Consider the following 27706-nt stretch of genomic DNA (forward strand, 5'->3'; position numbering starts at 1 on the left):
AATTTGGTATGGGGAAAAGGAAAGGAGGTTTCCTGGATTCTCTGGATTCCTAAATATCACTGGGCCTGCCTCTCCTTTCACAGCTGCCCATCTCCAAAGTTCTCACATCCCACTTGACTTTAAATGCCAATGCCAACAGTATTGTGCAGCACAGGGCACCTTATTAGGATTGCATTTACAGTGGAATAAGATGCTGCTGAAATAAATCATCCACATCTCTAAGGTACTACTAACTCTGGCTTTCAGAGATCTGGGATGAAATGACCAGTCAAAAATGGCAGAAGTCACATCCAGAACAAGACTGGAACAGTAACTGCAACACACCTTGACACCCGCATCATGAACCACTGGGGTCTACAAAGCTCTTGATCCAGTGGAACTTCTCCATCATGAGCATCGTTTTCCAACAGACTGATACATGTCTTATTTCCATAAGGGAAGTGAGTGAAGCAGAGGGGAATGGCAGGTCACCCAAATCAGTTGGGCACCTAGATGATAATGCGTTCTTTTTATTGTGAGTTATACTGCCTGCACTGGCATAAAAATTTATTATTTTGTGGTCACCTCACAAATTACAATGGAATAGTCTCATCCTTATTATTACAATCTCCTAATTTTATCGCATACAGTTATATGAGGCAGCAAGGAAAAAAAAAGCCACCTGCAGGTAAGTAAAATTGTGGGCTCTGTGCCCATAAAAATTACACAACTGTACCAGCTGGGATAGTTCTACTATGTTAGAGTGACAAAAGGAAGACATTTTGATAGATGGTATGATCAAGACACATGGGCCAGAACTGATGGAGCTAAAAGATTCCACAATACTTAACTCTTACAATCTGTACTATACAATATCATTGGTGCTGTGAGTTGTTCAATTTAATGATACTTCACAAGGTTTCCTACAACCAACCCAGCTCCCAACTTAGTATTTCTACTGCCACTCTTCTTTAGCAGCTATAAGGCACAAGAACTAATAATATACATAAGCTGTGCACATTGCAGTTTTTCATAAACTGGTCTGATTAAGGATAAAATATTAAAACTTACCAAAGATTCCACCTACATCAAACAGTGTAGAAAGGTCCCCAGCTCTTTTGGCATCAAGATGCTCTAGTAACCAAAGCAAAACATTTGTATTACTTCCAGACTACAAAATGTAGAAAACTCAACACCATCTGGTCATGGTAGGCTAAAGACATCTTAAGGCAGTATTGCTTGTTCACAGGAATAAGCTACCATATGCTGCCACTGTATATGACAAATAAGAATGTATCACAACTGGGTATTCAGGAATACAGTGTTTTAAATGCAATTACACTCAAGACATGACATCTTACCACTTTAACTGTAGATACAGTCCAAGCAATAGAGCTGTTGATTGTCGAGACTAACAATATTCCCATTTGTGAATAGCCACAGATTCACAACCAGCTAATAAATATTTGTGAGGCTCTTTGCCCTAAAAGCATGATTAGTGTATATTTGCATCAGTAACAGAGCCTCACCCTATAGTCCTCCATCACATGATCAGCAATATTAATGGGGACTACGAAGAGACAATGATTTCCTCAACTCCACCATTTGCCACGGACAGTGAGGATCACTGTTTGCACACACTTACATTTAGTCTAATGTAGTTACTGATAAGTACATCAGGAAGTTCAGCATCCAAGTCCCATTATGTTAAGTGTGAAGTTTCAAAACGAACTGAATTTTTAACCCCCTTAGCATTTCTTTTAAGCCTCTGAAATACATTTGAAAGCACAGTATGTGCTAAGGCAGTGGTGTCCGGCACTACCATAACCTCACCAACATCTGCCACAGCACAGCTGGCAGTACTGTGGTAAATATCATTAACCTCTCTACTAAAAGTCTGCTTTTTTCAAGGTAGTCAGTCCTGCAGGAGCACAGGTTGTTTGGAATCCACACACAATGGCCTTTAGCTACAGGATTAGCAGCTCTGTGTGTTGGACTAGATGATCTCCAGAGGTCACTTCCAACCCTAACCATTCTGTGATTCTGTGTCTTTTCATAGGGTGTTCCAGTTGTCCCTCTCTGCTGATTGTTATTGCCAGACTTGTCCAGTATAGCTATTTTCTTAGCTGGGGGTTTAAAGGTCACATCATGACTCACAAAAACATTAATTTCTCTGGCTAGGGAGAATTCCTTTCTCTGCGCTCTACAGCACAAACCAAAACAGCAGTACTGAACAGATGAAGAAGCTCATTTGGATTTTTCGTATAAATTTTCATAAGGCACTTCAATCACATTAAAACTTTATTAGAAAGTAAACCTTTTTGATTGATTTGCAAGAGCCACAGCCACAGCACTGATGCTTGGAATTGTTGAAGATAAGCCAGGTTCTTTTTGTTTGTTTTGAAAATGCCCACTCATAATACTGAATTAATAGCACTGCAAAATATGGTAGTTGGTGACTTACAACTCTCCTGCTACTGTAGCAAAGAATCTACTTCAGCAGCAGTAATGTTTATTTTCTTATGTATTTCAAGCTCATATTTCCAGATGCGTTGTAGTCATAATTCTGTATCTCCTCACTGTGATACTTACCTACATTTGTGATATAGAGGGGAAGCCAGAAGAGGAAAGTATAGCTCACCAGCTTTGCAAACAGAAGACAAAGGGAAAACTCTATGACTCCCTGAGAGAACAAAGAAAACAGCAAGTTAGTATCTTGATAGAAGCTGCTATTTGCTTTCAAAGATCATTATGAAAATGGTTTCTAAGAAGCATTTAGGCTTTTATCTTCTCTCAAGAATTCTCAAAAGGCCTTCTTCCCCTGACAGCCAAGCTTACAATCAGAGCAGACTGTGGTATTTTACTTATCTGTTTTCACTCAATGGTACACAACTGACTAAAGAAAGAACACTAAAATGAATAGGAAGGACTTGATGCTGTTTGGGACACCTGGCTCACTTATTTTCCTCATGTAAAGAGCTTTTATAAAGCATTATAGCAGGTCTGGAGTGTATTTCAGAGAAATGGGCAAATTTTTCTGTTCTTTAGATCCTTCCTTCAGATCGGTCTGAGATTTCTCACTTATTGTTTAACTCTTTACAAAAAGCCAGTTAACCCGTATGATACATTTCAAATCAGTATGTAGTAAAAGTATGTTACAGACAGGGCACATGGCTGTTTAAACCACTAACTTGTTCCATCCTCTTTCTTGCTGGGAACATGAGAAGTATACTTACTGCAGAGAGCTGCAACTAAACTGCCAGATCAACCTATCTTCATTCCCCCCACCATCTGACACCTTTTTGTTTGAACACGTATTTCCTAAATCGCTGGTATGGAGTACTGCAGTTATCTGCATGGATGACACACATACACAGCTTGCTCTGTTTCACATACAGCTTTGATCCTCTCCAACCACAGGCAGGAAAAATACCACAGAGTTACAGCAGTTCCAGGTGGCAGCAGCAGCAACTCTTCTACCCATTTCTACCCATTACTTCCACTTTGTCACAGGAAAAACAGTTGAGACCAAGGACCAGATTGAACAGGATGAGAAGATGCAGAAACACAGCAGCTGGGTGCTCAGGATTTCCTCCTCTACCTTTGCGCTTGGTCCAAATCAATGTGCGTATAATTCTACTCATGCAAGCTACTGAAGCTGCTAGGCTTCAAGCTTAGAGAACAACCAAGTATAACAGTCTCTAACCTAAAGGAAACTTCCTCTCCTTTTGCCAACAGTCCAAATGTTTGGGCTGTTTGAATCTTCTCAATAAAAACCATACAAGAAATTTTAAAATTGAAGCTTTTAAAAAGAATGTTGAGGACCATGAAAGGGAAGCCATGGAAGGAAGGTCTGATGCAGAGAAGTGCTTATAGACTCAGCCTGCTATTCCATCCTAATACCCATGTGTCATTAACTAAGACCAATAAACTTTTACATTATAGGCTGCTCTAACGTCAGTTATAATGAGATGGGGGGAGGGAAGAAAAAAAAAAAAAGAAAACAGGAAAAAAGGAAAAACAAAAGAAGAAAAAATAAAACAAAACAGAAGTTTACATGGGTACTAGAACCTAGATTCTTGTAGTCTCTTCAGCCTTGAGAAAAGAAGGCATAGGGGAGAACTTATCACCATGTTCCAGTATTTAAAGGGTGGCAACAAGGATGATGGAGGCTCCTCTTTGTGCAAGAAGTCACATAGAAAAGATGAAGGGCAACAGGTACATATTGTTCCCTGGGACAGTCCAATTGGACACAAGAGGGAAATTTTTCACAATGAGAACAATCAGCCATTGGAATAATCTCCCCAGCGAAGTGGTGGATTCCTCAACACTGGACACTCTTCAGATTCAGCTGGGCAGGGTACTGGGCCATCTTGTCTAGGCTGTGCTTTTGCCAAGAAAGGTTGGACCAGATGATCCTTGTGGTCCCTTCCAACCTGGTGTTCTGTGGTTCTATGATTCTAAGATGCTACCAATGAGCATGAGCCATCTGCTTACTGTGGAAGAAAGTACGCTTTTATCGATTTTCACTCCTGCTCTGGGAGGAGCACATCTTGTCATGTATACCAGAATCTGCTCTACCCTATATACACCAGAACTGCCAATCAAAGTTGTAATGCAAAGTTAAATTCATCTACCACTCCATTCAGAGCTTCATGGAAATATGACTTCTGAGGCAAAACTTATTTATTTGAGGAATAGACAAGAATAGCGTATGTACTCACAGGTATTCGCAAGGCCCCGAGAAAGCTGATAGCTGATGTCCCATGTCTGCCTTCCCCAGTGACCACAGTGCTGGAGTCCAGTGACACGCTGCAATTTTCACTGTCAATAAGCAAATGCTGCATCTCGGGATCCTGCAATTTCCCTCAGCAACACCACATAAAAGAGAAAGGAACAACGTATCAAAACATGTATCAAGGAATCAAATAATTCCAAAATATTTTTTAATTGTATATTTTTTAATCACAGAAAGTTACAGCATTTAAAAATATTTTGATTTGGATCTACAGAGGATACACAGAATACAGACAGAATATCAGGTGAAACAAGCCTGGTTGCTTATGTCTGAATGCACATACTCTAATATGGAATCAAGTTTCTGTTCTATTGTGGCACAATAGAGTATGGTTGAATGGAACAAAACCATTTCCAGTCTTCCCTTACCTCACTACATAAATGTGGTCTAATTAAAACTGACAATCCACTTAGTACAACACACTTCTGTATTAAAGCATGAATTATCTTCCTTCTGTACAAATATTACTCCCATTTTTCAAACTGTAACATCATCTTATTCACTGATTTAAATACAGGTCATCTTTCCAATTAAATTATGCATACTGAGTGCTTTATGTTAAGCAATTCCTTATTTTTTCACGTCTGTTTCATTTAAGCATTGCAATTCACAAATTATGAAAGCCTGGAGTTTACCAGTAACACCTAAGTTGTGAATTCTGAGTTATTTTCTAGCACTGGGAAGGATTTTACTCTAATAATTGCACCAGCTGCTAAGACTACTTGTGGAGCAAGTTATCAGCTGTCCTCACCCTCGCTTGCTGAGAAGCTTCCCTAGCTGCGTACTTTTCCTAGCTATGGACGTGTTCTAGATACTGTCTTCTTTCTCCCAAGCCTTGTGCATTTGAATAAAGTGTTAGTAAAGAATTAAGCTTCACATATGTAGGCTGGTAAAGATAAAATGGCATATCATTCTGTTTCCCATAGTTATTACAAAGATCAAAACTTTCTGATTATTATTTGGCAAGCTGGTGGAGGAAGAAAGAAAAAAAAAATCAAGTACTGGACAAATTCAGATTCAATCCTCCTATTTAACACTACATAATTCTAAATAAATTATGTTTTTCAAGAACTCTATTTAAGAGAAAACACTAGGGAACCATTTGGGCAAATGAGCCCAGACACTTCTTATAATTTTAGAAGCTACCCTAACATTTGTACAAGTTGGTAGATCAGATGCAGAACTTATGGGAGATGGTGCACCCTGATGAAGCGGGAACTAAAAGACCGGAAAAACATCTAGGGACCTCTGACATGGCACACGAGTCACTCCATCATCAGCAGCATCCATCTCCTGAATTACTGAAGCAATTTCAAAGCTGGAACTACTTTTACAGCAGCAACTGAAACCATCCGCTACTAACATTTGAAAAAAAAAAAGAGAGAAAGGTGTTTATATAGTCAAGCTCCCCACTGGATTCAATAGAAGACACGTCTAGATAGTGTCTTAGGTGAGTATCTCCTGCACAACTTGCATAGCAAACCTAAACAAGACCGTCTGAGAGTAATGATGCACTTTTCTCAGACAGGTTGCTCCAAGCTTATTTAAGAAGAGAGGGTTAAATATTGAAGTGGAAGTCACCAAAGTCTGAATGACTTACTTAGCAACTCATGATGGAAACTTTTATCAACAACATAGGATTTTTATACTGCACGTAGTGAAATGAGAAATAAAACCAGCAGTTTGTGCTTGCCAGAGATAACATTGTTTAGCCTTGCCAGCTTGTCACCGAGTGTGATTATGCATATGGCAGACTCTTGATCTCTGGGGATAGATTCATTATCCCTCGACTTTGTGTAATTTTTAAAGGCCAACCTGATATAAGCGGTAATGAACACACAGAGGTATTCAAGGTCATGCAGTCAAAAGCACATTCTGCTTTCAATCACTGCATGTCTTGAATATTTGCTTGCTTTTTACAGTAATTGAAGAGGTCACTGAAAAATCAGTAAAAACTGCCATTCCAGTGCACTTGGAGGAGACCAGGTCATAAATGCAAAACATCTGTTGTTTGTGCAGCACAAAAGCTGACTGCAATAATCTCAGCATAACTGCAACACAACTGCTGTAAAGAGCAAAGATTTAACTCCCCTTTACAGAAAAAAAATATTATCTTTTGTCACTGGCAGAAAATCAGGGGGAGTCCCAAACAGTGATAAACAAGGATTTTTAGGTTTTTATTTATTTCTTCTTAAAGCTTGCTATGACTCCATATGACAAACATATAATCCAGCTGGCAGGATGCAGAGTGGTGCAGTTGGAAAAAAGAATTTTTAAAAAAAAAAGAATACTGAGAGAATTGCCAGCAAGCGCCCTCATGGTTTGCTGTTTCTGTCCTGCCCACCAGTCAGTGTGAGAAGGGGCACATTTTCCTTGCCCACTTGCTATGCAGACTCTTTGCACCAGCTGACAGTAGAGGTATGAGCAGAGTTAGAAGATAAACCTTTGTTTACTAATTTGCCAACTGCAGTTTTAGCTCTGTCTTTATGACTTGTCTAAAGACAGCTACTGATACTCATTTGTCTTCTCCCCTTATCTTCCAGCTGGCTGTGAAATAACATTGACAAATGGTTTCTGGGCTGAAGACTGTTCTTGGGCAGCTCAGCATAAACATGATTAAACTCAGTACAGAGGGGGTTTAAGATAGACTGATCAAAATTATGAGTAAAGTGTTGCCTTAACAAAAAATTCAAAACCTTTTCATCAACACTGGTTATTATACCCTGTGAATGCTACTTATTATTCTATGCGCAAAGAATGAAAATAACAGGAAGCTTCCATTTTCCTTTAAAAGTCTGAAAGAAGTTAAAAAAAAAAGTTATGTTTTCAGGATGTGATGTGCCAAGTGTACTGAATACAAATACAAAATTTCAAATGGAAATTTTCAGTTAATGTCCGCCATAAGATAAACTGTCTTTTCACCCGTGAATGGGCAAATTCAGAGTTCAGTTTCTAGTGATAATTACCAGCATTACAGGTACAAATTTTAAGCAGGATCCCTGTGAATAATGTCTCATGTTTAGAACTCTCCATCTTCCTGAATAACGCTGTACACACATACATCTATTACATAGAAAAGGAGAGAACTGAGACTGCAAGGATGGGACAAACACCATGAAGTAGTTTAATGACTTCAAATGGGCTAGCTTGAAAATATTTTGTGGTACATTATTTCTGCTGGAATTGTATGAAGATCACAAATTAAGACCAACTGAGTAAGCACGTTATCGTATTCATCTTATTTTGCAGTATTTATGTCAGATAATGCTTAGTCCTCTTGCCTGAAGTTACATTTGTGTATGAAAAGGGAGGTATATTTCAGGATTATAAAAGGAAGAGCAATCTTTACCAACAGTAAATCTACTGTAAATATTCTGTGTGAGCTTTAGGAAGTCTTTTATACTACTTTACAACAATATGCTGTATTTTACCTGAGTCTTGCTTTTTTCCTTAGAATTTAAGGCTGGCATCTGGACTCTAAATCGAGATTCACCATTCAGGAAAGTTTTAGAACTCTGAAAAAAAAAAAATCAAAGGAAAAAAAAAAAAAAAACAAAGACAAAACACCCTATACTTTTGTTGCTTGTTTTTAAAGGATTAACTAGTATTAATCATTTCTATGCAACAAAAGTCATTGTGCATTGTAACATAAACATGACCCCAAATGGTGCATCTTTCCTGTAATGACTGCATTTTTGTCCTGGTTTTGTTAAAAAACAAGTTTCTCTTTTAGTGAATTTTGCCTGTCAGCTAAAGCCTTCATATTAACTGCATTTTCCTGAAGAACCAGACACATGTTTTGGTAAACCTAGCAATGGAATGCAAACTTATTGATAAGCATGGATGGACATCTCGCCAGAGGGGCAACGAGAAACTGGTGACCAAGAAACTGACCAAGTGTGTATAACATTCCATTCACGTGAGTACTTCATATAAAAGTGGGAGATCACGAGGATCTCGTGCCTTTCCTTATGGCCGACATTAGGAGAGGACCTTGCTAGTTGTCCCTGCGAACTGAGGCCTAGTGAGAGACTGAATCCAGCTCCGGTTGGCTGCAGAGTCCAATCCAGGACTTTGGGTGCCGGCCCTGCAGTTGCTGAGACTTTCAAGATTGGTTTTGTATATTTTGTATTATTTTCTCTATTCTTATTAGTAAAACATCTTTAATTTTTCCAACTCTCTTCTCTCTGTCCTTCTTTCCCTCCCAATCGCCTGTCCTTACTGGGAAGGGGGGAGAGGGAGGGGTAAAAGGGGGAAGTGGGGGGGAGAGGAGGTTAACAATACATCTGCCAGGGTTTTATTGTCACCCCACAATTAAACCCTCAACAAATTTGGGTTTTTAAAGTTCTTATGCAGGCCTCTGGCAATGTGCATAAAACACAATCACACATTTATTTGAAGGTTAACTTCACACTGTTTTATAAAGGAGGAGTATACTGAATTCAGAGTACAGTCATGCCATTCTTAAAATATTTAGCTGCTTTTTCCTCCACTGAACTTTCATTGATACTGAAAACCTAGTCTTTTTCTCATAAGCAGATGATCTTAGTAGCAATACAGAAGTTTATTTGTTTCAGGAAAACCTTGTTTCTTCATTTCCCTATCATTTTACGATAAAATTTTATCCCGTTAGCTTATGGTAGCTGTATTCTTCTAACATGGACTGTGCTCTTGTGAGCAGGAAGGCTGGTGAAGCATCTGTGCCCCTCCAGCATGCTCAGTACAGAAGCTGAGGCAACCAGCTACATTCTAGGCTCCAGACGGATCTCGACTAATACACTGCTTTTTATACTTACTTATTAACAAGTGTATTAGTGTATTAGTTCACACCAACATTGCATTCCTTGGAAAACATCATTCTGAGATCCTAGGTCTAAAAAGATTTGCTGGGGACATTAAGGTTTGTCCACTGAATTAAAAACACAGCTTTGAAGTAGCTTTGCAGCCAGGTAGGGACAACCTGTTGCTAAGAGCACAAGAGGCACTGTACATTCCTAAGGGATGCTTAAGTGTCTAACCACACCCTGAATGCCATTATTATTATTAAAAAAAAAACAACCAACCAACAACATCACACAAAAAAACCCTGCCCCAAATAAAACCCACCACCACAAATGAAAAAAGAATGCCCATCCTCACTGAACATTTTAATTCAAAATTTGTTACTAGGTAATTCTTCCCCAATAAAAATACAAGGATATGTATTACAGTATTCTCTAGACAAACTGCAATTCATCAACCAGATCCTTCTAAGAAGGCAAAAAACTTTTAAGGCTTGAGGATAAAGTATTTTTGCTGCTCAACGCAGAGCTGAGGCACAAGCAGTCTTGGGAATGCATTCCCCAAAATAAACAAACAACGCTGAAGCTCCTGGGGCCTGATAAAACAGATTTTTAAATTTTATCTTACAGAAAATCAGGTTCTTGTCAAAAAAGTGATTTACAATAGCCTATGGGAAGAAAATCCATTATCTAGAGACTAGTCATCTATACCTTTATTCAGCAGCTCAGAAGAGAAAAAACTAAAGATTTTTACATTTGACTGTCAAAAACATGATTTACTGTGGTAAGGAGGAAATGTCTGGGGATAAGGACTCGACTGAGAGGCTACACATCTAATTCTTAGACTTCTTTCTCCTCTTCAGAATATAAAAATTGCAGCCCGGTATCTTATAAATGTACACGTACTTTACCACAGGAGTTGAAGAGAGCTAAGTTTTCTGGAAATGCAAAGTCAGGTTAAAGAAAGTTCCTGGCACATAAAGACAGGTCTGTATGAACATGCTGCAACTAATGTGTTTGCTTATGAAAAAAACAAACAAACAAAAAAACAAACTCCAGGGAAAAAAGATAAGCAATAAAAAAAGTTCTAAATAATCACATTTCACAAAAGCAATTAAACCTACTTTTTAACTTTCATTATGAAAGTGCACCAATGCTTAATAAAGCACACTGGCTTCTCATTTGGATTTGTCATAGGTTTAGCCTTTTGGAAAGTCATAGATTGAGCCTCCAATGCTAGCATTTGAAACCACTTTATTGTTTCAAAACAAATATTTGAGTACAAATTTCAGATTCATAAAGCAGAGCCAAGGTGAAGACAAGCAAATGAAGCACAGCCCAAGGAATCAGTGAAGAAAGAACCACACATGCAAGGCTCTGTGCCTGGCTCTCTGCCTTCTGGACAACTCAGTGAAATCAGATTACTCACCACTACAAATTCTGTAGAAATATTGGGCTCACGATCATGCTGCAAATAAACAGTAGACCGAATTCATCCAAGACAGTGGTATCACACAGAGATGAATCTGATCTGTACATCATCTTAATCTAAATCCACCCTAAATCCTTCCCTCACATTGAGCATTTATTTTAGTTGTGCTTAAATTTAACTGGCCTCATTCTTTCACAATGAGGTTTGGCTTTTGGCACCAGCTGGCAGAACTGCCTGCACCTAAACAAGACATAGGTCCAAAGTGACATACTACAGCTTTATAAGCGAAGCAAGTGTGTGTGTTTCTTTAATTTCCTAGAAAAAGATATTTCTAACTATTTGCCAAAGCACACAGGTTGTCCAGGTTGTCACAGAAACGACATAGCAAAAAAGGACAGCTAGCATTTCATGCTTGCCAGCAAATTCTACCCCTTGTACAACACAGCTGAAATTTTTTGTTCCCAGTGATATCACGGTCTATTTTATTACATGAGCCTTCCTTCAGTTAGTAATCTTATTTTTTTCTTTACAATCAGACATGGTCACTACTGCACCTATATTTGTAGATCTTCTTGAACTTCTATTCTTATCTTATTAATTTCCTTTATTTCTGAAACCACCCTCCCTGTGGCAAACAGAAGCTGCAAGCCCTGTTCACTAAGGATTTAAAATCCATTGTACTTTGCAGACCACACAGGTCTGAAGAGAGGTATTTGAGCAATTCAATGTGATACAGCTTCCCAAGACAATGGCAAATCCTAATCAGAGAAAGGTCCAAGGCCCATGGGAGAGCACTTTTATAAACCTACAAGATTAGCAGATGTGAATATATGGAATAGGGAAGGGGGAAGTGATGCCTTTTGCTCTGGAGAGCAAGGTTTCCAGGGAAACAGAAGGTCAAACACATCTCTGCACAATGAGACTGTGCCTGGAGCTGTGATCTTGCTGGTGTCCTAGAGAAGATTATGTCAAATGACAGCCCCTTTCTGGGACTTGGGGAAAAGGTGGTGAATGGAAATGTAAAAAACCTCCTAAAATACTAATTTTTTGTTAAAAATATAATGGCAAGTAGATACTAAATATCGAGTTTTTCCATACCAGCTCCTTGAGACATATGAGCAACATATTGTGCAGAGCTCTTTACTTATGGTTTCCAGTATAAGTGTATTTGAAACAAATAACAAACATTTACTTCCACAAAGCTTAACAGCAAATTCTGTAAACATTATGCTCTGGGCATTACAAACAGCAGAGCTGAAATGTTCATAGGACCATTTCTAAACTATATAAAACCTAAGGAAAAAAAAAAAATGCCTCCTGTTTGGATTCTCTAGCAGTCACTTAAAATATTCTGTCACTTGATGGCTATTACCTTTAGGAAATGAAAGAGAATTATATGGAAAAAAAAGAGTGCCTTGTGAGCACACCTTATCTCACAGTAACAAACTAAGAATAGGACCACTAAAAGTATTCAGAAGCTTTATCGGGAGAACTCCATATGAGGAAAAAAAAAAAAATCCATTTACTGGTAAAGAAGAGAGAACACAGACTAGAGAAGTCACCTCCAGTTCCTATTCAAGAAGAAGAAAACATTTAAAATGTATAAAAACATCTGTTTGAAACTACTGGGGGACATGGGTAAAAAATCCAGCAATTATCCCTGTACAATCTATCTGCGAGATTTGCAACTAGAAGGTACAGTTCACATACACCTACATGTGCAAACAATTTCCATGTATAATCCTCTAGTATAGAAAAACATACGCGGGGTTCCCTTGGGACCTTCCTTCCAACAATCTCCCCAACAGCCCTGATTTGCACTCACACATGGGAGACCTTAAGACCTTTGTTGGCAATTTCCCCCTACCATACTTCCAAAGAACCTGCTAAAAATGTGGCAGGTCTGATTGGCCACAGATCCCTGGGAGCCAGAGGAGAAAGAGCCTGGAGCAACATGCTGCTCCAGGTTTTCCTTACAGTAGAGACAAACATTTACCAGAATCTGATGGAACATCAAACAGAGATGAACCTGCAAACACCCTCCTAAATGAAACGAGGCTATAGATGACATTCTGTTTTAAGAAGCTATACACAGCTGGTCTTCCTAATGCTCTCTTTTTTTGTTCCCTTTCCTTCCTTGTTATTTTTCTCTTATTCTATTTGGATTGCCTCTCTCCTCTTGGGTCACAGCTACACGAGGCAAGAAAGAAATCGCCACCCCATATATTAGCTAAAGCTTTCTAAGGTGCATCTTTTCATCATTGACATGGCTTTCTACATTAATAATGTTGAATACATAAAGTATCTTTCGAATTTTTGTTTTAAAAGCATTGGGCAAACATCTTGGTACCAAAGCTTAACCATTTCCAACCTACTTTTAAAATAGTGTTTGAACAACTTTACACTAATACTTAGAGAGAAAACTTTCCTTTTAGAAACAATTAAAAGTTCTGAGTTTTGCTGCCACAATGGCACAAGGAAGTATACATGCAATATTCAGCAACCCAGAGAAAGCTTAGACATTTGACACACATACACTCCAACCCTGCTTCAACAGTGCCTTAAGCAGTCAATCTCTGATGCTGGATTTTCAGACTCTTGTGTCCAGAGAGTCGCATCTTCCCTCATGATCCAGGCAGTATGAGTTCCGCAGTTTGTGTGCATTGACAGTATATTTACAGCTTAGTGAAGTTCACTACCTTGCCAAAATTTAAGCCCCTGAAGTATAAGCTCTCATACAATAGCGCGATTCACTTACTTGATGCCAGTAAAGCATGTGATCATTGCATTCTAAAAACCCCAGTGTATATTAAAACAAACAAAAAAAAAAAATCTATGTATAAACAACATCTCCATCCTTGAGGATTTAGAAATTTAACAGGCAAGCCCTGAACAATTTGATCCTATGTCAAATTTTGGCCTAATACGAACACACGGTAGGACCATACAATGTCCAGAGGTCTGGTCCCTTCAAACAAAATTATTCTGTGATACCACAAAAACTAAAGCATTGATTTGTCACATGAGACATACCACTAAGCACAGAACATTTCTCTCTCCTTTTCATAGCTCTTCATTAATGTCAGTTTTGTTTAAATAAAGGCCATATTACACCGTGATTAAGCTCACCGTCAGACCGACTGACTTCTGCAGCCTCTCCACCTCAGCTTCATATCCCTCCCTTGCTTCCTCTTTTCCCTAGTAATGTGCTCCTACTGTCCTTCCCTCCACCCACGGGAACATCTCACTTTCCATTCCCAAACCCACAGATGCATGGGTCATTGATGGTACATCAGGAAAAGGTCTGTTTGCTCTTTACTTTCTGCAATGCCTAATACAGGGTTCTCAAACAGTGAGACCCTTCACAGGATATGTCTGGCAGCTATGTCTGGCAGCTATGTTTAGGCTATGTCATGCCTAAACAAAGAATGCAACAGCAGGAGACAGGTCAAAATGCTCTGGAGATGGCCAGGAAGACTGGAGGAAAGCAAGAAACGCCCCCCCCCAAAAAAAAGACAAACAGTTTTTACTTGGTTTAGTGTAGTAATACAATCTATTGCCAAATCTTAGTTAAAACAAACTCAGATCTTGATTCACATCGCTTTGATAGAAAGTAAACTGCTGCTTTACCAGTGAACCACAGAAGACCTATCATTCCCTCAAGCATAGGCTCAGTTATAACAGCCTGGTACAAAAGGGCCATGCAGATTATCTGATTTCCAGAACTATCATAATAAACACATGTATTAGGTGGAAAAAATCAAAACAGAAGCAGCATTCACTTACACTGGATAGTGTGCAGGAGCAGCTTATATCTTTAGGATCTGAAATAGAATACCACACATATTTAATAGTGAAAAGAAGCACAATGAATCCCTCTTGAAACACCAGTAGTATCATTTGCCAACAATAAATTAACAGTACAGACAACACAGATGCAGCCCTGGTAGAAATATGTAACTGTAGCTTTGGGGAGAAAGAAAAGGATGTTTCATGGTACCCTTCTCATCCTGCGACCACATTAAGTGCTATTCTGGCAGTCCAGCTCATTACAGCATTCTAGGTATCTCTGCAGAACTTTCTACTTCCCAAGACAGGACAGTTACAGCAAAATACACATTCATGCTAATACCTCTGAGTCTATGTAGGGACAAGACAGGGTATTCCTTTTTAATTTCTAATTTAAAGTGACAAAATCTCTATCAGCTGATTTCTGTATTTCGTAGCACAAAAAATGGATGGCACAGGTTGAACAGCAGCACAGAATATACACTGCAGCCAGGTGGGGCATTCTGCTAAGATACACTTGAACAATTTATAGAAACTGAGAAATAATGACAGGCCAGTGGACTGAACTTGGAAGTGTTACTCTCTCAGGTATGCCAGAGTTTGAGTGTATGAACTCTTTAGACTTACACAGGTTCTTCTCTGTCTAGTGTTCCAGGAAAAAGTTATTTAAGTATTGGCACAGCTTGAGGAATATATTTTGCATGGGTCGTTTAGCTTAAACAGCTGGTGTTCCTCCCCCATAATGAGCCCTCCATGGTTCTACCCCATTAAAGCACTTACGTTCAATAAGAAACAGGAAACAAACAATCCCCATCACAGCAATGATAACACCAGGCATCACGAAGGAGAGACCCCAGCACGTAGACACCCAATAAGCAGCAATTAAGGATCCCAAGATATTTCCCACTGAAGTGTGTGAATTCCAGATTCCCATGATCAAACCTCTCCTGCATTTAAAAAAAATTCACAAATATTTCTTATTATTCCAACAATAAGCATTACTATCTTGAGAAAAGTGTATAAAAAGTGACTGTTTATCTGTGGTGTTAGTGTAATATTTGCAATCTTACTGTTCTTTAACTGACCACTTATTTATGCTACAGTCTTCCATCTGGCAATTTCGAGGCACCTAAATATTAATAGAAGTGTTCTAAATACTTCTCTGTGCATGACAGAACTCATCCTGCATTTAATGGCATTTAAAGGCACCACTAGGGCTTGCTCAAGAGAGCAAGAGAGTTTCTCTGATAAAAGCAAGCACGCAGATGTTGCGTAGCATGTGCAAACTAAATCTGATGCTTCTGGGAATGAAAATCTTCCTGCAAACACATTGCACCAGTAATCTGATGCTTTAAAGATATGCTAGACTCATCAGGCAGAAGAAAACAATCTGTGCAGGATGGGGAGAGCAAGTTCAGTATTTTCTGATCACATTCGGGACTTGCCAAGCACTAGTGGAAGACAATGCCTGTGAATGCTTGGCTAACAGGCACATCAAACTGTCTGCCTGGAAATCCCAGGTTAGAACTGCTGTAGAATATCTCCAGCTGAGCTAATGTAAACCACAAAAATAATACTGAAGCCATGACAGCTAACAGGTATTTTTTTCCTTGTAAGTCGTGGGGAAACTGCCTTGCCCTTAGCCAGAGTTTATCCGGAACAACACAATTTGACTAAACTAAACCAAGTATTTTCCTTTGGTTGAAAACAGGATCTAAGAGGTCTGCTCATGTTTCATGGAATTTGTAGCAAAATCAAGACTCAGACCGCGGACATTCAAATCAGAGCCCTATCCACCAGTCCACTATGCAGCCTCCTAAAAGAAAAGGCTGTTGCTTTTGCACAAAGCAAAATCTGAAAAAATGTATTTGTTTTGTACAGACTTGCCCATTTTGTTCAGTTCTGTACGATGGTTATCATTCTTTGCATTTTGTAACATTCACCAAAAAGGCTGCAGGGACTACAGAAAACTAGTCTGAGCCTACATCTTCTCAACTATCCCATGATTTTATATATAAAGCATATACTTAATTTTCATGTCGTTCTCTTGAACCAGTTGACAATAATGTTCACTCAATGGTATGTACCCACAACGGATGGCACTTCAGTAGCATTACTATACGCTACATGCATCAACCATTACCAGAACGAGGGGATTTAGCATGCAGCTCTTGTAAAATTTATGTAAAACTCCTGTGTGGTATGACATAATAAACATTATGAGTGATCTCTATGCAGGATGAAGGAAAAAGAGGATATTTAAAGAAACTGGCAAAAAGAAACCTTAAATCAGTTACCATGTGTATTTTCTTATTTTAATTACATTTTCAAGTTTCTGTGCGTTAGGAAAAAAGGCATTAGACAGAAAGATACTTTTAGAGTTACACCCTCACAACTGCTTTGAAACACAAATAAAAACACAAGAAATTCCACATTAAAATGGCATAATAACAGCCTTTATTAAAAGTGGGTTTAGACTGTTAACATTTGTAAGAATTACTCCTAATGTAATTCTGAAATACTTCATCTGAAAAATTAAATGTTAGGCTAAACAGCTACCACAGACACAACACTGTTTTGACATGAGAGAGAATATTTCAAACTGATATAGAAACTAATCAGCGTAACAAAGAAAACTCCTCTCAAAGATCTACCTAACTGCTTGTTTCATACCAAAAAACCACTGAAGTAAAAGCAAGATATTTAAAATTACTATAATATTAAAGCCCAGAACATGTTGTTTTGTACTTTCAAAACTCTGGATTACATGTTATTTACCTTCCTTTTCCAAACCAGTTGCCAATACATGTAACAACACTCGGCCAGCCAGTAGTTTGCACCAACCCATTAGCTATCTGAAAGTATACAAAAATAACAATAAATAAACATACCCTATAATAATTCAGGTTCCTACACAATTCCTGCCGACTGCTGCATTGGGAAAAGGAAGCCTACACAAATGCTTTGAATTTAGAAGTTTAGTGTTTATTCTTTTCCAAGAATAAACAAGTTAAAGTGTTTTGCAGATATTCCAGAGATTCTTCCCTCTACCTATGTCTCTCCAATAATTTTATGATTTAAAACACAAGAAAATAGTAATTCAATCACATGCTTACAAAAAAAAAATAAAAAATCACATTGTATTGAACTGAACAAAGAAACAAATTTCTCACACTCAAACAGTAACATAATACTCATCTCAGTAAGCATGTTTGCAATCGAAGCAAGCGAGAAAAAATAAAGCTTCAGGGGAGCCCAGATAAGTTTGAGCATTAACTTTAAAATGCTTAACAGACATGTGTAGATAAACTGGGAGGGGAAACTTAACTTATATTCAGGCTGAAGTAAGAACTATTTCAGCCTCCACATTGCACAGATCATAACTCATCTCAGCTCCTAAAAAGCTCCCTGTCTAGAATTACACATTAACACAAAGATCACACACCAATTCACATGTACAGTGAGCATTTGAACATGCAACGAAACCACCTCACTCGACCCAACAAAACCCAATTAGGCTGGGGGTGCAAGACCCCCCTTGGTACTACAAGATTCACAGACCACACAACGCAGCAGTGTGGTGTTGGTAGAAGTATTTAGCTTAACCCCAAAGGAGCCGGATCCTGTTTTGGAAGCCACATAAGCCAATAGCACTGGAGCAGTGACATGGTTGAAGGGACAACTTGGTGAAATGTTTATAAAAGCTCACAGTTCCCCAGTTAGCATTGCTGTGTGCCCCATTGCACAACACCGTGCAAACATGCCGGCAGTGAAAGTGCTGCTGCAATAACACAAAGGCAGCAGCAGTGCAAGGTGTAGACCTGTCCAAAATGACTCAGAGGTGCCAACTGGATCCTGGTCCTGACCTAAATTCCATTTTAGGTCAATGGTAAACATTCTTGTAACGCCTGATTAGATCTACAAGTGCTATGAAAAATCTCACACAATGAAATCTCATTACAGAAGCTGACTGTTCTCAGCCCCACCGATGTGGGAGACTGTTCATCATTAGCAGCATAAATGTAGTTTTCCTGCAGAGAAAGCCAGGGTGTGTCACTCAGGTCTTGGCAGACTGACAAAAGTAAACACATTTGTTTTAAAACTCGCCCACATTTAAGCTTGCAAAGATTTTATCATTGATTTGACACTGATTGAAACACACTGATTTGTTTTCACAGATTTCTTACACAAAAAAAGCCCCAAAAAACCCACCAACAACCTGGGGCTATCCACTCTATCATTTCTGCCTGTCATCAATGACAACATGCGCCAGGATTTACATCTTCCCATGCAACCACTAATCACTGTTGGCAACTGAAAAAAAAAGCCAGTACAACATTAAACAGCACCATGGAAACTCAGAGTATCTAAATAACATTGTGCCTACCTGGGCCATTATGTAAAACCACAGATTATGTATATTATAGAAATAGCCCAATCCAAACATTGCAGTGAAGAGTCCACTGGCAAGCATCCCGACTGTCAGATAGTACCGGATAGGTAGCCGTTCTCCTATTATTCCACTTAGAGTGTGGAAAGAAATAAAAAGAAAGGCAACAGTTATAATCACATCATACCCCAAGTCTTGACAAATAAAGAATATATTTGTGTTGTTTAATTCTGATTGAGGATAAACTTTACTGTTAACTGCTGCTTTTCTTGACAATGGCACACGAGCAATATTTATCACTTGACAGGAAAAATCAACAAATTTTTCGTGTTCGCTAATTTCCACATGCTGACATCTGCACAACCACCTTTTGGAGAGACACCCCCCTGAAGCACATTGCAAGTGATTTACTGTCTTGAACTAGATCAGGTTGCTCAGAGCCCCGTCCAGCCTGGCCTGGAATGTCTCCAGGGATGGGGCATCTACCACCTCTCTGGGCAACCCGATCTAGTTCAAGATCTTCCAATTCACAATCTAGCCTGAATCTCCCCTCTTCTAGTTTAAAACCATCACCCCTTGTCCTGGCATCTGCTTTTGTCCTTTGACTACAGAGAAAGCCAGGACGATCATCTTAGTCTACATGCGCAAGCTGGGAGACTGATAAGTTTTGGCAACTTCTATTTCAGCATATACTGCTTCATATTGCATACAAAGGGAACATAGACTAGATTGTCAGCTGGAAGATATTCCTGCACAAGGCAACCAGGACGGGACCAGGTAGGAAGCTCCCTACATACCAACAGGTACGATACCACTGTGGACTCAAGATGATGCATTTCCTTCCACACCAACTAGCACATAGATGGGATAATTACACTCAAGTTCTCCTTCTCTTCATGAGAAACTTTAGAGTGGGAAAGGACAATATCTCAGAACTAGTACAGCCACATACATTAACAGTAAGCAATGAAGGAGGTTTCCAAGACAGTGAAATTTACCTTAAGTACATTCCAACTGCATATGCACACAGAAATGAGTAATCCAGTGCTCCCAGTAACTGTTTGTAGTTGTTCTTATCTAAGAATAATTATCAAAACACATTATCAGCTTAAATGGACCAATAACTTCCCAACTATTTTTACATATTACAAGAAAAACGTTAGTGGACATGCACTGACATTTAATTTTCAATGGACACTTTTAGACTTAAGTATTCATTTTGCAAAACACATATTATTAAAACAAACAAACAAACCAACCTCCTACAACTGACCCTTTTGCTGTAACGTATTAGGAAAACATCACAGAATGGTTGGGGTTGGAAGAGACCTCTTGAGAGCATCTAGTCCAACCCACCTGCTAAAGCAGGTTCACCCAGAGCAGATCACACAGGGATGTGTCCAGGTGGGTTTTGAATGTCTCCTGAGAAGGAGACTCCACAACCTCTATGGGCAGCCTGTTCCAGTGCTCTGGCACCCTCAAAGTAAAGAAGTTTCTCCTCATATTCAGACAGAATCTTCTATGCTTCAGTCTGTGCCCATTGCCCCTCATCCTATTGTTGGGCACCACTGAAAGGAGTCTGGTCCCATCCTCTCGACATCCACCCTTGAGATATTTGTAAGCATTGATGAGATCCCCTCTCAGCCTTCTCTTCTCCAGGCTGAACAGACCCAGCTCTCTCTGTCTCTCCTCATAAGAAAGATGCTCTAGGCCCCCAATCATCTTCGTAGCCATCACTGGACTCCCTCCAGTAATTCCTTGTCCTTCTTAAACTACATTTGTAGGTCCGTTCTTAATTCCACCTTATTCAAAATAGCATTTTGGAAGAGAAGAAACACCAGCTATTAACGAGGTGGCCTTTTCTTATGGCTCCTTAAACAAAAGAAAATCCAAACTTTAACCGACTCTATAGTTAAGTGGAAAGATGTGTTGCAAGTGTTTCAAGTCCTAAAAGTCAAAATGGCTAAAAAAACTCCATCATGATACAGGATTTCAAGGAATCAGCTTAATATGGTTTTGATTTTTTGAAATGGTTATAGCCTTTTACATTTAATTTTCCAACTACTCATAAGGCACAGGGACAGAAGTCTTGTTTAAAAACAACAGGTTTCTGCTCTGTACAGCAAGTGACCATAATCACAACTAAATGGGACTTGCAGGCAGGATGGAGGGAACAGGAATACCAAATCTAGTTTCCAGAGACCTGAGCTCATACCCTGTGTATCTGCAAGGAACCACAATTCCCATTGACTTTGAGAATAAAGTAATAGTCACTAAATCCTTCCTTCTTTCAGTGTTACTCCCAGCTTGCCACTCATGCTGCCTCAAAAACAGAGCAGAAAGAACAAGTCTAGAGTGCCATCCCAAAGGGGCTGCTTTGCAGTAATGTGTATTCATGAAAAACGAGGACACTGGAGCTCAGGAGTCTCCATTAAGAAAACTAACTAGTGTTTTAGATGAGCAAGCTCAGTCTCTCTTTGGTCCAAGATCAACAGCAATCAAATTTAACTTCATCCCAATGTAATTATAAACCTGTGGGACTAAATAACTTCAGTAAACTGATTATGTTGCAGCAGGCAGTTAATACACAGATTTCTGTCCACAGAAAACCCAGGCTCAGATCTTTATCTTTTAACAGCGTGGGACTTCTTTTTTTTTTAATTTCTAATTGAAGAATAATTAGAATGGATGGCTAGATAGACCGGAGCAGACTGGCACATTGGCAGAATGTACTATTCTACTCCACTGACATTCTTGGTAGTGATAAAAGTGCCAATGAATGATTCAAAATCTCCATTAAATCCAAACACAATTAAATTCAAATTTAATTGTTAGTAGGCAAGTATTTTCCTCTTTAAGTAAAAGGCCAGGTTCATAAGCTATTCAGTAAGTTGTCAACTCTATTCCACAATAAAGTCTCACATTTTTCTCCATTAAAATGGGAAGAAAAAAAATATTCTTTCTGGCAGATAGGGACTCTGAAAAGTTCCAATTTAGATAAACACCAAGTAATTTCATTTAAATGATTGCTTGACCTTGAAGGAAAAAAGCAGAAAATTATGACTTATTTTATTCTTCACCCCCTTTTTTGCCCTAATAGACATTCTAAAGACAAATCCCATTTTCTGACTGAAAACTGATCTACTGAAACCATCTCATAGCTGTAACAGGTAAAATAAAACAAGTTGTTTAAGTGACTTAAAGTAAGAAAGATACCATAAAGTAAGTCAAAACTTAACTTTCTTCGGAAAAGTCAATGAGAACACTGAAAACAAAACACTCCTCCCATATACATCTCCTGAATCCCCCCTCACATGAAGAAGAATCAGCAAGAGGCAAACAATCTAATTATGAATATCAGCTCATTATTTTGAAAAAACAACAACAAAAACCAACTAAACAAACAAACAAACCCACAAAAAAAAACACCAAACCAAAAAAAACAACACTTACCAAATGGCTCCCAACCACACCGAGATACATTAGACAGCTTTTTGACAGGCTGAATCTGGGCAGCATATTCTTTGTAGGAGCTGAGTTGAACTTCATGTGAAGCAGCACAATGTTTATGAAGCTCTCCCTGACACGAAAAGGAAATTTGAAACTGTAAAATTAACTTGTGACTGTTAAATGCGATACAGCAACGAATTTAACAATTTTAGCTCTATATGAACCCATGTCAAACCAAATGAAACCAGTAAAATTGTTAGCCATCATTAACTGCTTGGCAGTTTGCTGGGTGAAGCCACCATTACAAGACAGAGTAATTATGTGGTTAGAAACAACATGCTATAGTGAACTGGTGTTTTAGCTAATGCAGAATTTCAAAATTCTTCACTACCATCAAGCTACTTTGCTCACTGTTACTCATCAGTTATTTAAAATAGCATCCTGGGAGATTTGATTTGTTTTTGGCAAGTTATACAGGCCAAAGATTAGACTAACAAACCCAGAATTAGATAATATTTTGCCAACAGCTTCATTGGGAACAGGAGAAACTAAAAAAAAATATATATATCCCACAGAGTCTCAAGTGTACAGACAACTAGTACTATGATGCTCAACAGTACTTGGAACAGTCTTGTAAGTGCCAGTAGATTTTTATCACCTTTGACTCATCAGTTATGAGCAACTTTTCTCAAAGATATGAATGTAAACCTGTAAGCTCTTAAGTATCTATAATGAGACTAATTCACACGAATAGTCTTTAGCATAGGCACAGCTGTTTCAAGTGTTAAGGCCAAAGATCAGAAGTTTACACAATATTATAGGTGTGGGCTCGCTAAAATTTATCAAGTAAATGTCACCGTGTACTAACTTCATCAGTATCCCAGCTTTCAAACCATTCCAAGTTAAAGTTTAACACTGCTGTCACAAAAGGAACTGCTGAAAAAGATGACTACTTCCGTGTTTGATAGGATTAGAAGGATGTTTAAACAAGGACATAACCTTCCTTACCTTAACTATACTAATAGGTTTCCTTGATAAATGGAAGCTGGCGTACAAGAAGAAAGTGAGAGAGAAAATGAAGGCTCTGTACCTACAATATAGAAGCAAAGTATTTGAAGATTATTTAATTCAGATTTATTTTTAGCTTTAAGTTACACAAAAGTATTACACAAGTCATTGACAACCTTATAACAGTGGAAGACAACTTTTTCCCCATTCTCTAACAGCCGGAGAAACCACCCCAGCAGTTTCTCTGCTTTACCACATCTGCTCTGAGCTGGCTTTGGGGGGCAGCTGGGTACCACACCCCTATGGGCAGGACCACAGGGCAGTGCTCTGGAGCCCACAGCACTGATCTGCCTTCTTTGCAAGCTTCCTTTAGGAGCTGTTCAAAGGCAGTTCAATATTAAACACACCAACAATCAGATTTCACATTTCACTGTCTCATCTGTTTTTCTCATATGATTAGCACATAAACGATGGCTTGGTGAATTGTCAGTTTTGGTACTGTGGGTTATTACTTCTTTCCTTCCTCACTGGTTTTAGGATTTTGTTTTACTTCTCCCTTCCTGTGTAACAATAGAAATCAGCCATTTCTAGAGACAGACGAGGGGACTGACACTGACTGTGTGTACTGTCAGCTGTAGCACACAGACATAATTAACCAGCTTTGAGATTGGGAAGGAATTTTCCCTTGTACCTTCACTGTCATCCTTGGGTCTTTCTGCAGTTCATCTGAATTAAACGGGCATCTCAAACTCCCTGTCACAGCAAGCCTTAAACAAAGATAATCCCATCTGTTCTGTTCTCTACCTGCAGCATGTTTCAGTTTTTCAAGAAGGAGAGTGTTTTGTGGATTTGTGCTTTTAACAATACACAGAGATTGGAGTGTATCTACTGGCTGCTTGTAGCCTTGACCCTAAAATTAACATCCGTAAATAAAAGTACATAAATACATACAAAGATTTGATATCACACAGCCTACTATGGTCCCTAATTTTAAATTAACCTCTTTAAATAATTCTCTGCCCTATAAACTTCTACATAACAAGGGTCTGGTTTTACAGTTCTGGCATATTCAGAGAGACATTAATTAGAGAGTGAGTTATCCCACAAGTTGAGTTATTTACCACCATAACTGAAAACATCCTCACAACTGGTAAAACTGAAATGACTTTATCCTTGCTGCTTTACTAGAGAAAGCATGTAAGAAAATTGCTCAAGCGGGAAGCGCTTGGTCTTTCATTTGTTATTTTTTTGTTATTCACACACAACTGCCTCAGAATTCTATCTCAGAAAGCACAAGAACTGGTGCCATCCAACTTCCAAGATTTTTTTTTTTTTTTTTAATATTACAGTAGCAGGACATAAAACCGTATATTATACATCCAATTATGAGGGAGAAAATACAATTCTGGTTAAGAAAACCTCAAGCACCCCTCCCAACTAAGAGTCTGAAAATACAAATCTGAAATGCATCCCTTCAAATACATACCTTGCAAAGAAAAGGAAAAAAGACTTTACTCTCTAGCACATTTAACTAGAAAGGGTCTGTCTTTTTAAATGTCACTTTTTAAATTTCAGCAATATTTATTTACTATACAACTGACTATATTTTCTTGCTGTATATACTAAGCAATGAAAAAAGCAAAAATAGAGCAAGGCAACAGCATCATCGTCCCCAGACACAAACTCACATAACCCAAAACAAAGATCACCACCATACTTCCAGACTTACCACTGATCCCGTGAAAATGAAGTGATGAAGCGAATCCCAAGAGGAAGCTGAGCCATCTACTCTACAGCTGGCATCAAATTTTAGGTGACACAATTATGTGCTCGTGACAACGTTATCTGTCCTTCAGAATGTGTTGAAAAGATCCTCCCAAAGCTGTGTGATGGTAGGCTGTTAACAAATGTGGAAGATATGCTGCTGAGCTGATCTCCCTGTAGTGTTGGGTGGTTTTTTTTACCTTCAGTCACGACGTGGCAATTGTTAATTGCTGATCTTCAAACAGGAGAAGATGATAAGTAAATATTCTTATCAAGTTACTGTAATATTTTCTAATAATAACATTTCAATCAGCAATTATCTATTTCAGAAACAAGTAATTACCATTACTAACCTTCCAGACAACAAAAATGCAATGGAGAATTTTAAGCCAATATAAATCACAGCCTTTTCTGAATTTTATAATGTATAATCTACTTTGAGAAGACAGCACAGGGGAGACAAGGAAAAGATGCACTTAGAACATGATTCAAAGCCAGCTGACATCAAAACACTCTGCCTTTGTCTCAGAAAGACTACAAATAGGCAATTCCCCACCTCACAAAGATCTATTTTAACACATCGGAAACATCCATGAAGTTGAAATTTGTTCAAAAACTACTGTAGTGTTGTCAGCCCAGAACAGATTCCTCCAGTTTGAGCGGTCCTGCTGAACAATGCTGCCAGCAAGACATGACCAGCACTTTCTCTTCCAGCCTAATTTCCCTGTCCCAGTATCTGTGCTGCACAAAGCACCACATTGTCAGAAGGAAAAGCAAAAAAAAAAAAAGTTATTCCCACCACCTGAGCTCCCTACACAGTCATCCAGCCCCAAGGAGAAGGCAGGCATACGTGTGTACCTGACATGAAGGGAAAATTGAGACTGTGGCAGCATCAATTCAGTTTGGTTTAAAATCTTGCAGAGCCCCTCCTGTTTCTTCAAATTCAGGCTGAATCCCTCAGCAGAAAAAGATGCACAGTACCCTTTACTGCAGGTACTGCAGCAGGAACTAGCTGCACTGTTATTTCTCAGCAAGCCTGAGCCAACTGTTGAGTAAGATGACAAAAGGCACTGTAGGCAAAAGGTGTGACTGCAGCTCAGGTGTGCAAGCCAAGCCTCACTCCCTGTGTGCTAACAGCAGAGCCACCCCAGCAGGATGCCAAATAACACACCATGGTCTACAACATAATCCCTGCCCTCCCGGTAGCCCAGTGGCAGCACCAGCCACAACCACGATCCTGATGGGAAGCTGGTATAACACAGGACTAGCTCTCCTGGGAAACAACAGGAGGAGAGCTACAGCAAAATTTCCTTTGAGGAAAACACACCTGCCAAGACCAAGGGGTTTGTCTTAACCTGGGAATTTTGGACACTGACACGGGGCAGGCAAAGCTGTGATCCCCTCTTCTCTCATCTTTCTACAGAAATCAAAACTACTCCTCCTCCACCAGCTGAATGACAACACCAAACAGCATCTGTTGCATCAAAACTGAAAACTTGAAAGCTTCACTATCTACATAGGCTTTTTCCCCAGGAATGGAGGAAAACTACCACGTCTTCACTTAACAGAGTCTTCCATCAAAAGATCAAGCGTCTGCTCCCTTATGCTTACACATTTTTGTCATACCTTTAATTTTTCCACAGTGTCCTGGTTCAGCTTGACACCTCCCTCCCCTAAAACTGAATTGACTTGCTAATCTTGTTTGGCATGTTCCACCTCCTTCTCCTTGCCCCGAATCAGATAACTGGTTGTGCAATTAACCAGCAAACCAGCAATCATTCCCACCCAACATGAGCTTCCTACCTCCTCCCTGAGACTGCAAAGGTTAGGGAAAGGGCAACCCTTCACCCCTCTCCCAACCCCAGCTGCAGGTCTCTGTCTCCATGTCAGACCTTGTAGCGATACAGTGATGGTTCAGGTGGCTCATCTATCAGAAAACCCACCCTGAAAAACAACTGATCCAAAAGAGAATATTAACTCACTCTCTGGCCACAAAACTAATACGCAGAATGAATCCAAAGCAGTAGGAGCATGAAGGCAGGGACTAAAGGTGGGACTGCCCCTTACGGCCACAGCCAGCTAGTTAGGTCAGCTGCACTCTAATTTCAAACAAATAACTGCTTGTCAATAATTTCATGTTTGGCTGAAATGAGCTGTGGATAGCTCAAGTGGGAGAAGAAAGGTAAGAAGAGGTAGGCACAAGCAGCCCAGCAGAAGAGTGAACTTTTCTTCCAGCAGTAACAGACCTGTTCCAGGGTGATCACAAACACCATCTCCCCTCACTCACAGTTATCCCAAACATCAAAACTATTATT

General features: G+C 39.1%; 1 protein-coding gene across 5 annotated transcripts in view; it reads right to left on the reverse strand.

Annotated features, from left to right (window-relative positions):
* SLC37A1 (solute carrier family 37 member 1) overlaps positions 1–27706 on the reverse strand; it is a 41394-nt gene that overhangs the window by 11365 nt on the left and 2323 nt on the right. The window contains exons 3-16 of one of the 5 annotated variants that reach the window (XM_082056210.1): positions 25592–25626; positions 25357–25509; positions 23628–23709; positions 22623–22749; positions 20168–20246; positions 19167–19302; positions 17558–17634; positions 15560–15726; positions 14777–14814; positions 10988–11026; positions 8209–8292; positions 4704–4835; positions 2572–2662; positions 1051–1113 (exon numbers count right to left, since the gene is read on the reverse strand). In XM_082056210.1, the coding sequence (XP_081912336.1) occupies positions 1051–1113; positions 2572–2662; positions 4704–4835; positions 8209–8292; positions 10988–11026; positions 14777–14814; positions 15560–15726; positions 17558–17634; positions 19167–19302; positions 20168–20246; positions 22623–22749; positions 23628–23709; positions 25357–25412 (1171 nt within the window). In that variant the 5' untranslated portion in view covers positions 25413–25509; positions 25592–25626. Of the gene's footprint in view, positions 1–1050; positions 1114–2571; positions 2663–4703; positions 4836–8208; positions 8293–10987; positions 11027–14776; positions 14815–15559; positions 15727–17557; positions 17635–19166; positions 19303–20167; positions 20247–22622; positions 22750–23627; positions 23710–25356; positions 25627–27706 lie in introns of all 5 variants that reach the window. The other 4 variants (XM_082056209.1, XM_082056208.1, XM_082056211.1 and 1 more) reach the window with 4 other exon arrangements.

Source organism: Streptopelia decaocto (assembly GCF_964273445.1).
Source record: "Streptopelia decaocto genome assembly, chromosome: 1".
NCBI lineage: Eukaryota > Metazoa > Chordata > Aves > Columbiformes > Columbidae > Streptopelia > Streptopelia decaocto.